This window comes from Castanea sativa, chromosome 2 (genome assembly GCF_040712315.1).
Source record: "Castanea sativa cultivar Marrone di Chiusa Pesio chromosome 2, ASM4071231v1".
In the NCBI taxonomy this organism is placed as follows: domain Eukaryota; kingdom Viridiplantae; phylum Streptophyta; class Magnoliopsida; order Fagales; family Fagaceae; genus Castanea; species Castanea sativa.
Window position 1 is genome coordinate 3549004 of NC_134014.1, and position 15096 is coordinate 3564099.

Sequence of the window (15096 nt, forward strand, 5' to 3'; positions counted from 1 at the left end):
TAACCAATTAATTAGTCAAGCGAATTAACTAATTAATTAGTCAAGCGAATTAACTAACCAATTAATTAGGTTCAATTACATGCAATGAGCGTGGCAGCACAAATAAATCACCAATTAACTACATATGCAGCGAAAATTAAATGACACGGTGATTTGTTTACGAATGGGAAAAACTTACACGGCAAAAACCCCACCGGGTGATTTTAAGGTCATCACTCCCAAGAATCTACTATTATCAAAACAAGTGGTTATAAGTAAAGGAATCTCAGTACCTTATACCAACCTACAGTCGAACCCTTACCCCAATACCCAATTGGACTTGTTCTGAAGTGACAATCTCTCCTTGTATTGCATGGCTCCCAGTACGTGACTAACCAATAGATGCACGGATCCCAGTACGCGACTTAATCACCAACTTGAGGAAGGATGTTGGCTGTAAAATTATTCTATTCTTCAACACATGAAGATCACGAAGTTGCTTGGTCACAAAACCCTACGGTGTATAAACACAGCAGCTTCTTCAAGAATTAGGGCAAACTAAGTTTCCAATCACACTTGAGAAATTATGTTCTTGTGCAATTGTGCTCTTGGTGGTGCAACATAATACGACCCTTAAAATAATTTTTATATATATTTAGGGTTGTGAGAAAAGAAAGTCTAAACATACATTCACGAATTGGATGAAAAACAAAACTGAAAATCTGAATTTTAAAAACCTCGATAGATACCCTAGCTGTCAAGCCTCGGGCTTAAACAACTCTTTTTAAACCTCGATAGATGTTAGCTGTCGAGCTTCAGTGAACAACATTTCTTCACTTGTTTTTTGAACAACCTTGCATGGTTTTAACACTTGAACTTGAAATCTTGTTTCTTGAAGCATTAAACACATCCTAGATCTACCCAATTACAAATAAAGTGCGTTTTGTCAAAAGATTAGTCAATACATAAAATGTTGACATATGTTCCTAACATTCAATCACATATGTCCTACCATTATGGTTATCTATACACATGTATAAAAATATGTTTACATAAATTTAAGAATGAATTGTGTAAGTTTGTAAATAAGTTCATAACATATAAAATTATATTTGTAATTTGTCGACAATATAAATATCTCATTTTTTTTTAGTAAAGATATGATATTTTTTAAAAGTTCATATATGCAAATCATTTAACTCAAATAATTTATTTTAATTCTAATTTATTTAATTACTAAGTGAAAGAGTAAAAAAAAAAACTTAATTGCAGTGTATATTAAAAAATAAATTAATCAAGTAACTTGTAAACAAATTTGTACTCATTTGAACCAAACTTAAACATCTAATATAATTCAATGATGAACTCAAAACTGGTTTATATTAAGAAGAAAATTTTAATTTTTAATACTCGATTTGGATGGACTTATTTTAAAGTCCTAATCTTTTCCCTTGAAAGATTGTTTTCGTGGACTTGAAAAAACCGATAAGAATAAGAATAGTGAACAAGGAACCTATTAACTGGCTATTCTCTCTTGGAAGAGACATCTTGCTTGTTTTGGATGTTGGAAGCATATTCTCTTCCTAATGGGATCACATAAAAGGCATCTATATATGAGCTCTTGCTTTTAAAAGCATGCCAATGTCTCCACATATCGTACAAGCAATGTCTTCGTCTTATAATTACTATGTGATTATAATAAATACATGATTTCTCATCTATGAAAACAAAATTTGATACTTACCAGGGAAAAAAAATGGTATTATTATTTTATTATTTATTATATCTTTTCTAACTATATTTTTGTATCTTTCTAGATCCTAGTTCCTACCACTGATAAGGATTGAATTCAAGATCCATTACACAATTTACTTATAAGATCGAAAATTCATTCTATTTATATAACTGTATAAAAAAAAATCATAATTAATGCAAAAAACTATAAAAAATATTCTACTCTTACCAAAAAAAAAAAACATTCCATTGGTAGATTACAAGTATGTCTTTCCTACTTTTTATCAAAAAAAAAAAGTATGTCTTTCCTAATTTCCAATTCCACACACACACACACAGATACTTGTTAGCCTACATATATAACAAATTTGGTAATAAGTTGTAAAACATGCATACACACATCATGTCTTATCTATTGCTTTGCATAAAGTGCATATATTTCCATTATGTCAAGTGAGTGCCTTTCTGTTTAGCCAAAAGAAAAGTGACTACCTTTCTTCTATGTTTTTTTTTTCCCTCACCAAATGAATACTTTCTTTTTTTATTATAGTTTATTTTAATTTTTAGCATCCATTTCACCATCAAATTATAATGAAATTATGTTTTCATAAAAAAAAAATCAAATGGATTAGTAGATCAAATATGGAAAAAACACACACACACACACACACAAATTAGAAATAAAAATCCACTCTCTTGGTACTTTGTTATAAGTATTCAAGCCCTAGAATACTACAAGAGCCAGTTAAAAATCTACTCTCAACATCAAACTAATATTAAAAATAATTATAAATTTGTTAGTGAAGACTTGTTTCAGGTAGTGCCACTGAGCAAATAAGCTTTAGGTTATTTGAAAAACAATATAATTCTAGGTTAGGGGAGGCATGTTGGATTATAGAAATGTCAATGGATTGGACGGAAAAGTTTTTTTCCAAACTCAAAATCCCTAATTAACAATTTTATCTACCAAATTCAATTAAAATTTTTAAATTCCATCTTAAATTCATCATATTTATATATATTTTTAGTAAACAGTAATACTTATTATAACACACACAAAAATAATAATTGTATTTTAAACCGGATTTATAATACATTACATAACCAAAGTATAATTACAAGAGGGTCTAACCTTTGTAGTTGTAGACTGGAGTTATAGAGTTTTAAACCGGGTTTATAATACATTAACATAACTAGAGTACAATTACAAAATGTCATAACCTTTGTAATTGTAGACTAGGGTTATAAACAGCAGCTACTAGACACGCACAACCAATATGGGATAAACATCCCTATTATGTACTTTTTTGAAAGCCCAAATATATTATTATTATTATTATTAAAAAAAAATGAAAGATTTTAATTTTTTTTTTCATCGTTTTCCAATTTTTTCATATAAGCCTTCAAAACCCAACATTTTTCTATATCATTGTTATATATTATATATACACACACATTTTTCTTGAGCTACAATAGTGCTAAACTATTTTAGTTTTTTATTTTATTTTATGAGAAATACTTTACTTTATTAAAAAGAGGAGAGATCCAAAGTTTCCTAAATCACAAAGAACTCAATAAAAGATGGAGTTTTCTCTATTCAAGTTACAAAATTATCAAATCTTTTGACGTGTTGTGCTAAGTAATGACCTGGTTTGTTTCCTTCTTGTTGAACATGCAGCACATTGAGATCTCTTGCAAATTATATTAGTTTAAACTATCAGGGATTCAATCTCCACCTCCACCAAAAAGGCCAAAATCAATTGGTTTCTTAGTCTAATGATAAAATCCAACCAACTGAACTAACTGAAACTCATCAAATGTTGAAACTTTATCATTAGACTAGGACACCAATCAGTTTTGACCTTTTTGGTATAGGTAAGAATTGAATCTTAAATATTTTATTCAACCATAAAACACTCTACAATTGAATTAACTGAAACTCACCAAATATCTTATTGAACGAGATTCAATTCTATAAAGATGTGGTATAAAACCTAAGTTTTACCTTTCATATTAAAGATTAAAAAAATAGGCATGACCACACACAATTAAATCTAACATCCATTTCAAATTTCAACTTAACTATATATTACCACCGCACACCCTTGGTGCGAGGTCACTCCACAAGTAAGTGCTTATGGGGTGTGGGGAGTAAGGGCTGGGATTCAAGTCTCCAGGAGGGAGTTTCACATACATATACACTTAAATTAAGTTAGAGTAGAATTCTATCTTGTATATAAAAAAAACTTGACTATAAATTTATTGGATGTTATTACATGTGGTAAAATGTATTGACTTTTAAATAAAAAATAGATATAGTAATTTCTTATTAGATCATATAAAATATAAGTTTTACAACTCATTTTACTAAATTTGGACTCTATTTGAAAACACACCCAATTTTTTTTTTTGAAAAAAATGCCAGCGATAAATGGTAGTTACAAAATTGTTGGCAATGCTTAAAAAATTTTGGGTACAATAAAGGGTAGCTATAAATATATTCACTCAAAAAATTTTGGTGGTATTACTGCGATTTCGTTTTTTCACCCTTTCTAAAAATGCAAATTTACTACTCTCTTAACTAAACACGCCCACCCGTTATCAAAAATTTAAAAAAAATTTGGCATTTAATTGATATATTTACCTTTTTTTTAAGAATAAATAAACTCCCAATTCCAAATACTTTGTGAAGGAGGAGAGAGTGGAGAGACTCCATTGACAAACAAACACAGAGAGAGAGATAGAGAGAGAAAAGCTTCAGAATTGAATCTTCACGCAAACTCCTCCAATCTCCTATCTCCTATAAGTAACTCTTCCCTCTCTCTCTGTTTTTATTTCGCTCCTTATTTATTTATTTTTTTTAGATCTCTCAAACTCTAATTCAAACCAAACCAAACCCAAAAAAAAAAAAAAAATTCCCAAATCCCAGAAAAAAAATTACAGGAAATTGTTTTCCTGTTGATCCTTGTCCTCCATTCTCTGCAACCAATCCCTAAAAAAGCTCACACCCACGACAATTTTTATTTTTTTAATAAATAATAATAATATAAAAAAATTCATACTTATAAATATAAATATAAATATAGTTGTTGGAGCTTGTGATTCCAGCGAGTCCGGTATGTGCTAGTAATGGGGTCTCGCAAAAAATCAAATCCTCCTCCTTCATCTTCTCCCTCTTCCTCTCAACCTGCTGACGTGGCGATCTCAGGCAAGCGTTTTTTTTTTTTTTTTTCTTCTTTGTTTTTTTGTTATTATTCATATGTGGGTTTTCGTAAAGTTTCGGTCTTTAATATGAAACATTGGTTTTTCGTTTTAGTTTTTTGTGGGTTTGGCGTAAAAACCTAGGATTCTTGTTTTTGGATCTGTGTGTTTTTTTTATTTTTATTTTTTTGTTGTATGTATTTAATTTTAATTTTAATTTTGAACAAACCCAGAAGTTTGAGCTGATTGTTGAATCAAAAAGTGTGAAATTGTACTAATATCGTTTGCTTACTTGAAATGTTTCAGAATTTATAACCCTTCTGTGATTTTTTTTTTTGGGTTCTGTAATTGCTTCCTAATCCACGTCTCAATGGGTTTTCCAAGTGTGGAGCATGTAATTGGGTTGTGTTAGGAACTGCTTGATGAAGTCTTTATAGAAGGAATTGTTTCATAGAGGCTGTTTTCTGAACTAAAGTTTCAATCTTGGCAATCTACATGTTGTATAATTGCTTTGTATTCGTGGGTTCCGGTTTGCTCGATTGAGTAAAGGCTTTTGCTGTCGAATAAGGAACGTAGGATTGAAAATCCCCCCTACACAAAAAAGAAACCCTGTAGCATCTTGGGCTCATGCTAATTAGCAATTATCATGGAGCAGGTGCCATAAGTTTCAAATCTATGAAAATCCAAGTAATTACTTTGCACTAGCTAATCCAAATTTGTAGCGTGTAAAATTGAAATTATGCGGTTGAAAAATGCTTTTGGTTGTTGTTCTTGTTCTAGAACTGCTTTTGCAATGTTAGTATGATTTTTTTTTTTCCTGTGAGATGAGTAGCGTTGTTTATAATGCTTTTGCTTTAATAGAAATGAAAAATGAGTAGAATGATTACCTGTTTCTGGGGTTTGAGGGTGCTGTAAAATTTTATTAACTGATAGAATTGCTGCTTTTTCCAGAACTCCACAAGAGGCATCAACAGGAATCAGATAATTTGACTATAACAACACAACCTTTCAAAACTTTGAAGTTCTTTGTATTGGCTGTTATTCAATATATTAAGAGCTCGATATCGTATTTGTTGGCAAAAGGAGGATGGCTAATGCTTTTAAGCACTGTGGCAATTGCTATTGGAATTCTTGTTGTAACCATTGATGGCCCTCATGAGAAGGTATTTTGCTTTGTGAATTCTCATTGTGGCTTCAATTTTCAGTAGCAAGTTAACGTTATGTATGGACTGCAGAATATCTGTAAATGTAGTTAAGAATTTTTACTACTCATATTTCTGTCAGTTGTGTGCATTTGAATTTGCTCTTTGCTTATTTGCTGAATTTGGGAAAAATCACAATTGTACCTAGAGAAAGTGAGGCTTTTATTAAGTTGTACATAAGCAAATAAATTAAAAAGTTCAACAAAAAAAAAAACAGTACTGCTCCATGTTGTGATGCAAATGTTGATTTCCCAACTCCATCCTGTACGTGTAATTAGTTCAAATGACTTGTTAACACCCTAGAGTTCTGTGCATATAATGAATTTGTTTATTTCAATGGTTTGAAACCGCACTTTTTCAAGGTACAACCTCTTGAAACCTTAGTTTCTTCTAGGTACAATCAAACACCAAATTTTCAAAAAGCTGAAAACTAAGTTGTATTAAATGTGTACGATGTCATTCTCTAAAAAATAATCTTAACTTTTTATTGGAAATCAATTTCCTAGTGCCATTTTCATTAATACTATGGTTGTTCACAAGGTCGTGGACAAACTGTTATAAGCTTAAAGCTCTTACTTTCCTATGATTAGGATGATAGTCCATGCCAATTTTATTTTAGCCTTTGATTGTGAATTTTGAGTTTTTATTTAATTTCTGACATCCCCTATTATTTTGACTCTTGGATAAAATGGTGTTCATGCAATGTTTCTGCAGCATGTTGAGGAGATTTCGAGATATTTCCGGTTTGGACTATGGTGGGTGGCTCTTGGAGTTGCATCTTCAATTGGTCTTGGTAAGTAATATTTTTTGTGCATATAGATAATTCATTTTAGTGGCTAGATCAGTTTTTTTGTGCTCAAGTAAATAATGGATTTTTTTTTTTTTTTGGTTTGATATGGCTATATACTGTTTTGGGCTTGGAAAACAATAATTTTCTCTTTTATATTTGTTTGAAGCATGTAGATAGCATATTCTAATAAAAAGCACTTTTGTTTATTCAAACATCTCTATTTTGAACGTTCAGCCAAACCAGCATAGTTTGTGTACTATATCAGCTCTGGTATTGTAAAATCAACCTTTATTCCACTTGTTTATCTTCAGGATCTGGTTTGCATACTTTTGTCCTTTATCTGGGCCCCCACATCGCTTTTTTCACAATAAAAGCAATGCAGTGTGGCCGAGTGGATTTAAAAAGTGCTCCGTATGATACAATTCAGTTGGAAAGAGGTCCATCATGGCTTGATAAGGATTGCTCTGAATTTGGGCCCCCATTGTTCCAGTTATTAGATGGTTTGCGGGTTCCACTTAGCAGCATATTGCCTCAGGTTCAGATCGAGGCTATTCTTTGGGGTGTTGGGACTGCTATTGGAGAGCTTCCTCCATACTTCATCTCAAGGGCAGGTATGAGGACTATAGTTTTTCTTTTATATTTCCTATTTAAGTAATACTTCCGGGACTAGTTTTAGTTTTTGTGGGTAGGACCTCATTTCAGGAAGTGAGTTGTAGCTCAAATGATTCGAATTTTGATAATGAACTGAAACCTGAGAAAAAAGTGTTCACCACATATGTTTTCCATGACACTTTCTTAAAATGTTTCTTTTGTGATGTTAAATTTTTAAAGATGACTGAAGTTTTCATTTAGGACATAAATCATTTGCCCAAGGTATATGATAAGGAATTGAACAATGTCAACAACTTGCATTTGTCCCATTATGGAGAAATGAACAACTATACAAGATGGATGCAATTCCTTTAGTCCCAAAATTTGGGTGAAGAAACTGAATTACTTCAACAAGTATGCTTTATACTGGTTCATAACATCTGGAAGTATAATGCATTTGATGGTAGGGGTAAACTCAACATGTGTACTAGGGTCTATGTAATGTACAATATGGATGATCTTATTCCATGCTATGAAGTTTAATTTAAGCTTGCTTGTTGCCAACTCTAATTGATGACATATGGTTAGAGTTGGAAATATACCCCATGTGGAGGGTGATAGCTTATGAATATGTATTTTATATTATATAATCCATATGGTTGTCACTACCAATTGCACAAGGAGGTAATTATGTGTTTCTGTAATGTAATTATTTTATTTTATCGTCAACTCTTTGAAGCATCCTATATAAAGTTCTGATGTTTGCTGCTTTGTAGTTTGTGAGACATGTTTCATCTAGAGCCTATGAGCTCTAGCTTAAATGGCACATTTTCCTTTTGTAATAGCAAGGTTGTGGAGGGCGAGGACTTGAGTTTTAGAACCATTGGGTGCGTGTGTAACTTGGCAATAAAAAAAAGACATGTTTTATCTGAATATTTACACAGTTCAATTGGAAATTATTATATTTTAAAGAAATTAATTCGGTGAGAGCTTGAATATGCATGATCAATGTTCAGCTGGACCTTTTATGGATCCATTGCTGATTTTCAAGTAGTGGGTATTAGTGAATACCAATTATAGATCTTTCACCTGAAGTAGATGCTTTCATGTTACTCTGATTTGGCATGTCTCCACCCTTATTTTGTTAAGGATTGGCATTGATCTGATTAATGATTTCATTCTGCTCCTATACTCATCTGCCACTTTACACAGCAAGCGAGTCTGGTAAACAATTGGATGCAGCGAGCGAGTCAAGCAAATTGGATGCCCCCTCATCTGAAGAAAAAGGATTTATTGCTACTCGCCTAAATCAAATCAAGCACTGGCTTTTATCACATTCCCAACACTTGAACTTCTTTACAATTTTAGTGCTTGCTTCGGTTAGTATGGACCTACTCTGATTTTATCACTTGATTACTCTTTAATAAAATAAGCTTGTTTGAATCTTTTTGACACTGTATTTGTGTACATGTTCTCTGACACTCCACTTGAGAAAAAGTTACTGATTGTTTGTCTTGATCACTTTACTGTATTAGTGATGCAGGATAAAACCAAAACGATGCATCAATAGAATTAAAGAACATAGAAATAAAGGATAGATAACCTAGAAGTTAGCACCTAGGCTAGTTTGGAATCTGCACCAAGTAAGAGATAACAAAACCTTGTGGAGTCGGCAACTAGGGTTGGTTGGAGTCAGCACTAGACAATTGGAAGGAAAAATTCCGAGAGAAATTTTATTAAACAATGAAACTGTAATCTTCTCCAGTGCATAGCATACTTATAACTACTAAAACTAAACCCTAATTCTAATTGACTTCGAAAAACTAATTCTAAATGACTTGGGAATTGAATTAACTCTCTCTCTTAGTGAAGATCCCTTAAAGAATCATGAAAAGAATACACACACACATGAAGATCCCTTAGTGAAGATCCCTTGTGAATTTAAATATGTAAACCCCTTGATATCTCAAAATTAGCTTTTCTTGAAATTCTAAAGCCAGAATCTGTACTGTATGTGTCCATGCTGGTAATTTCTGAAATTTTGTATATGAATTTGACTTGCTTCCAAATTTCCTTGGAAACTGTATTTGCTTGTTATTTTATAATATCACATTCGCTATTTGCTTATTTTAGTTGGTTCTCATGTCTGATTCTTAATTTTTACGTGATGTTCATTCTTTGAAAGCAAAATTATTGTTTTCTATCATGTAAGCTGTCAATTAACTTCAGTATTTTTCAGGTTCCAAATCCTCTATTTGACCTTGCAGGCATTATGTGTGGGCAATTTGGGATTCCGTTCTGGGAATTTTTTCTTGCAACATTGATTGGAAAGGCAATTATTAAAACTCACATACAGGTTCAAGAATTCTCACTTTCTTCAGATATCATTCTTAGTTCTTCTAGTTTGTAATTTGTTTATTTTATCCTCATCAAGTATGTTTTTCATATCAATTATAACATTTTATAGTCAGACAGACTACCATTTAAAATTGGGGGAAAAAAAATCGATTTATGTGAATGGGCTGCAACAGGGGGAAATGATAAGTACAAAACTTTTGCAGTCTCTACAAAGCCAGCTAGAGGGGTTAATCTCATAAGCCGTAATTTGTTTTGGATTCCTATTGGCTCTTTGTTTGATTTCTTTTTTGCCCCCTGCAGACAGTTTTCATCATCGCAGTTTGCAATAATCAACTCCTTAACTGGATAGAAAATGAGTTGATATGGATACTGAGCTTTATACCTGGTTTTGCTTCTGTCTTGCCTAACGTTATTGCCAAACTCAATGCAATGAGAGATAAGTATCTAATAGCATCTGCTCCTGCAGCCTCAAATATCAAGGTATTACATTATGTGAACAAGTTATTTATCTTAATTATGTCATGGTCTGCACTGTAGAGCATCACATTACTATTTTTCTTCTAAATCAGTCCCAGGCGAAGAAGTGGGATTTCTCTGTTGCCACACTATGGAATACTGTTGTCTGGCTCATGCTCATGAACTTTTTCGTCAAGATTGTGAATTCGACCGCTCAAAGCTATCTGAAGAAACAACACGAAAAAGAGCTAGCAAAGCAGTCATCTACAAAAGCACATTCAAAATGAGCCTGTACTGCTCAATGAAGTAGCAGTTGTACTCTCTTACAAGTGATGGAATTTTCAGCAAAAGCTACCATTGATGTCACCCAAAACTCTCTGCATTAGTAGTCCCTGTTAGAAGGTTGTATAGAATTATTAACACAATGGAATACAGGAGAAATTGCGGGTTTATTAACCCTCTAGTGCTGAGGAAAGCATTATTTTGGGTGGTGTTTTTAACCCATTGTTAACTATTGTTTAAGTTGGAAACTGGAATCTTGCTATTCTTTTGCACTGATAACAGATTATAAGCTCATTAATCTTTTAGCTTTTGACACATCTGAAAAATAATAATCCAAAAAAAAAGTCAAGTATATGATCTCTTTCTCTCTCTCTCTGGTGCTGTGATCATCATGTATGTTATATCTGATTCCCCTGGAACCACTAACACCCTAGAAAATGTCATTGAAAGATCGCAAAATGATTTTTGCTTTGGAACAAAGTAGCCAATTATCTCTTATGGAAAATTATCTTATGCTATCAAATTATCATGTGGAGTGATAGCATGAAGCCTACCCTCAGAGGAATACATGCCATGAGAAAACTATTACATGGTACATACAGCTGCTTCATGAGAAACCAGCTTGTCCCTTATAATGGTATATTATTGACATGGTAAGAGTAGGAAAATGCTAATGTAAGTAATCAAAATGCAGCCATGAATGCGTTGATATTCTTTAAAACCCTCTTTCTTAATAAGATAACAGTTTTATTTTCCATCTTTGTGTTAGAAAGGACATTTTAAGTGTGCCAGAGTATCATGTTACCTTGATAATAAAAGTTGTTTATAGCGATCCTAGACATCATGTTTAGTCAAGGATTCTCCACTAATCAGGTTGATAGTGGATGCATGATGGGCATCTTGAAATGAGTTTATATCTTAATATTCTTTTTAGATTGACAATCACAATTATGATTAGATTAACATAATCATCAACCACATAATGGTATGAATTACTTATTTATGATGAATATGATTATATAAAAAGTTCCACCAGTAAACTATTATAAAATGAGAAACAGTCCAGTCAGCATGGTGCTTGGAAGTTTGTGTCAAACTGGCTAAGACCTAAGATCTGTGTTTGATACTGATCTTAGCCTTGCTTATTAAATATTCTGTGTATGCAAAAGATAAGCTTCTACTGGGGCAGCTTATTCCTAATTTCCTATGTGGAAAATCAAGTTTCTGGTAGGCTTTGGCCTTAAGAATTAACAACCTTTCTTTTATTATATTTTTAAAAAAAATTCATTTAAATATAACATAGAGGTAATATACCCTTGTCATAAATTTATATTAAAGAAATAAAACCACAAGGTCTGAATCTTATATATATCATTTGAATATAACCCTTTTTGTTATGTATTGGTTGAGTCACTTCAGACAATCAAAGCCCCTAATGACTTTCATTTTTATTTTTTTTAAATGCCCTCTCAAGAAATGTTGACTCTAATCTCAACAGACAGAGAGAGGTGGCAACTGATTAAACAAAATACCTAGTACCAAATACTATGAGAAGGTGGTTTTAAAATAAACTAAACTTTTAATAATCTATTAGAAATCTAAAAAAAATGAGTCATATCTCATATAAGTTGATGGATGTCCACTAGTCATGTAAATAATATTGAGGGTGTTCACTGGTTGCAGTAGTCAGGAAGCACTAATACACCTAGTGGTGGATCCAAGGTTTTGTGTCCTAGACAGAAAATAACGCCTAGAGTTCTTGATTGTCATAGCTGCCCACATTGCAACCCTTTACAAAGGTTGTACAAGCCAACCACGTACAGTTTCAGAATCATTTAGACCCTGTTTGGTACATCATTTTAAAAAAAAAAAAAAACATGTTTTTAAATAACATTACACGTATTTTTACACATTTTTTCATCCACACGTATTTTCACACATGTTCTTTAAGTACATATACCAACCACCCCTTAAAGACATTTGTTTTGCCTAAATATTTCAGCAGAGTTTCAAGAAAAATGTAAAAAATTTCGGGAATATGCCCAAAGTTTCGCTTACAATGGTTTCTCATTTTTCCATTTTAGCTGTTCAAGAATTACTTTTGCAATTTGGAGGGATTCGTTGGGCAGGCCCATTAGATTAGCAAGATGGCCCAAGGCCCAATATCTGACCATCCGGAATGGAAGACATTACCAATCTCTATCGGCATATTCTTGGCTTGGCTGCATATCTTAGTCCGGCTACTCGTCCTAAAATTTTTTGTACATGGTTAGATCTAAAAAAAAAATCTTAACCTTGAAATGGATTTTTTTTTGTAAATGATTCTTTTCATAGTTGAGGACAACAACTGATCCCCGTGTTACTGCAATTAAGAGAACTCACATTAGTGCTTGTATAATAGAAAAAAATGAACATATTTCAGTCAACTAAGTCCAAAATTGTGTAAAAATATATAGTTGCTATTGTAATCGTGTAAATTTATATTGGTACTATTCATTTTGCATTTAATTTATTTTTTTCTTTACTTATCCCGAGGTTGAAATAAAGGAATGAATCAAGATTGTTGTGTATGAAAAAAAAATTTAAATAATTAAGAAAATTGATATATTAATTTAATAAAATATATTATAAAATAGATAATCTGATATAAGGTGTTTTGAAAAGCAAATACCTAAAATAAAAAAAAGTAAGTTCTTATACTAAAATAGACAAATTTTTGCATGAACTGATACAAATGCTCTAACTTAGAGAGGATGATGTGTTATCAAGTATATTTAGTTTTACCCCCAACAAAAGAAAAGAGGTATGTATAAAAGTACTTCTAAAATTATGCTATTTTCTTTTCTCTTATATGACAACATCTTCATTAATTAGCTCATTGAAGCTCCTTGACAAACCCCATTGATTCTTCTCTAGAATAGAATTTAGTTTCATTTCCTTCACATTCAAGTTTTTAGTTTGTAGTCTGGAACCAAGACCAAGAGTGGCCGAACACAACCTTCATATAAGACAAGCTGTTTTATCATTCTATATATCCAATGTATGCAACATCCCTTTCACAACCTACAATACCACATTGTGACGCAAAATGATGCTCATATGCTATAAAGGGGAGAATGCACGTATCCAAGCCCACGAGATACATTTAACTTGTAAAGATTATTTTTATAAAGCAAGAACAAAAAGGGTTAAGATTAATGTGATTTGGCGAAAGCGAGGCAATATTAACGTGAGAAATTTGTAATCTTGGGCTTTTTCCCCTCCTGTGACATTCCAATGTGGCAATGTTATTGATTACTAGGGTCACCCTTTGGAGAGAAAGAAAATCTGAAAAGACAAGTATATATAACCAATCACATCACCGTCCATCATCGCGTAAATGAAGGACCTGATTTTGTGTTTGGACTTTGAAGTTTGACCGTGTCCCCTGTAAGAGCTTTGATTTCCAATTAGCCCAGAGTGTCAATGGTAAAGTTATTTTGTCCTCCATCTTTTGCTCTAGAATAAGAGAATTTGAATTTGAATTTCACCTATATCAAAAAAGGTTTTACTAATATCAGCTCTTAGACATATATTAGTAAACAATTTTAGGTAACTTTTTATAATAAAAAAAATGTAAAAATGATTAATATATATCCTAAGAGCATACATTAATTAAACACTATTAAAAATCAATTGAAGTTTAGAGTCATAGTAGTTGAAGAGAAGAAAAATCTCCCTCGTCCATCATATAACAAAAGAGGAAAATTTTAGTATCGTCCATGTGATAAACGACTACAACATACATTAAATGAGTTTTCCATAAATGACATGAGTAACAGTTAACGCATCAAACAAGCAAAAACATACCCGACAAACTAATGGGCAAAAGACAATTAAAGTCTATAACGCCTCCGCATTCATTACTGATGAGTGTTAATTTACTAAGATTGTCCATCTCTCGACAGACGAATTAAATACTATTTAATGCAATATATAATGTACGGACATCAATAACGAACGTAGCCATAAAAGACATCCAATGCCCAAGGCAGGGAAAGAGTAATGTATGAGCATCAACAGACGAATAGCTGTTGACAGACAATAAAAGCCAGCTATTAATACCAACGGCTCTATATCTCATGAATGCAGATTTTCATTCAAACAATGAAGACAAGGGCTATAAAAACCCACACAAACTAAAGGCAAGAAGGTACACAATTCTCATCCTAAAAACTATTCCCAAGTTGATTTTTTTTGCAATATTCTAACTTAATCATCGGAAGGTGTTTGACAAACACCACATTGGTGTATCCATATTTCTCTATTTCATATCTCATTGCAGGTTCGTCTTTGGACAAATCCAACACCTTCGTCTGTCTATATTGACAAGAAATTTAGTTGATGCTTTTTTGCACTAAAAGCTATAAAGCCAGAGAAGAACAACACCAAAAGGTTCGTCTCTAGACGAAGTCAATGCTTCCGTCCATCTATATTGATGAGGAGTTCAATTGAGGATTTTTT

The 15096-nt window shown here is 32.3% G+C and overlaps 1 protein-coding gene across 2 annotated transcripts; it reads left to right on the forward strand.

Annotated features, from left to right (window-relative positions):
- Positions 1-4351: 4351 nt before the first annotated feature.
- LOC142624764 (vacuole membrane protein KMS1) lies at positions 4352-10947 on the forward strand. Of its 2 annotated transcripts, XM_075798511.1 has the most exons (9): positions 4395-4519; positions 4800-4921; positions 5866-6077; positions 6831-6909; positions 7218-7517; positions 8710-8876; positions 9737-9853; positions 10156-10335; positions 10425-10947. In XM_075798511.1, the coding sequence occupies exons 2-9, from the start codon at positions 4843-4845 to the stop codon at positions 10596-10598; spliced, it is 1308 nt and encodes a 435-aa protein (XP_075654626.1). In that variant the 5' UTR covers positions 4395-4519; positions 4800-4842; the 3' UTR covers positions 10599-10947. The 2 variants fall into 2 exon arrangements, with proteins under 2 accessions (XP_075654625.1, XP_075654626.1); XM_075798510.1 differs by having other exon boundaries at positions 4352-4921.
- The last annotated feature ends 4149 nt before the right edge of the window (positions 10948-15096 follow it).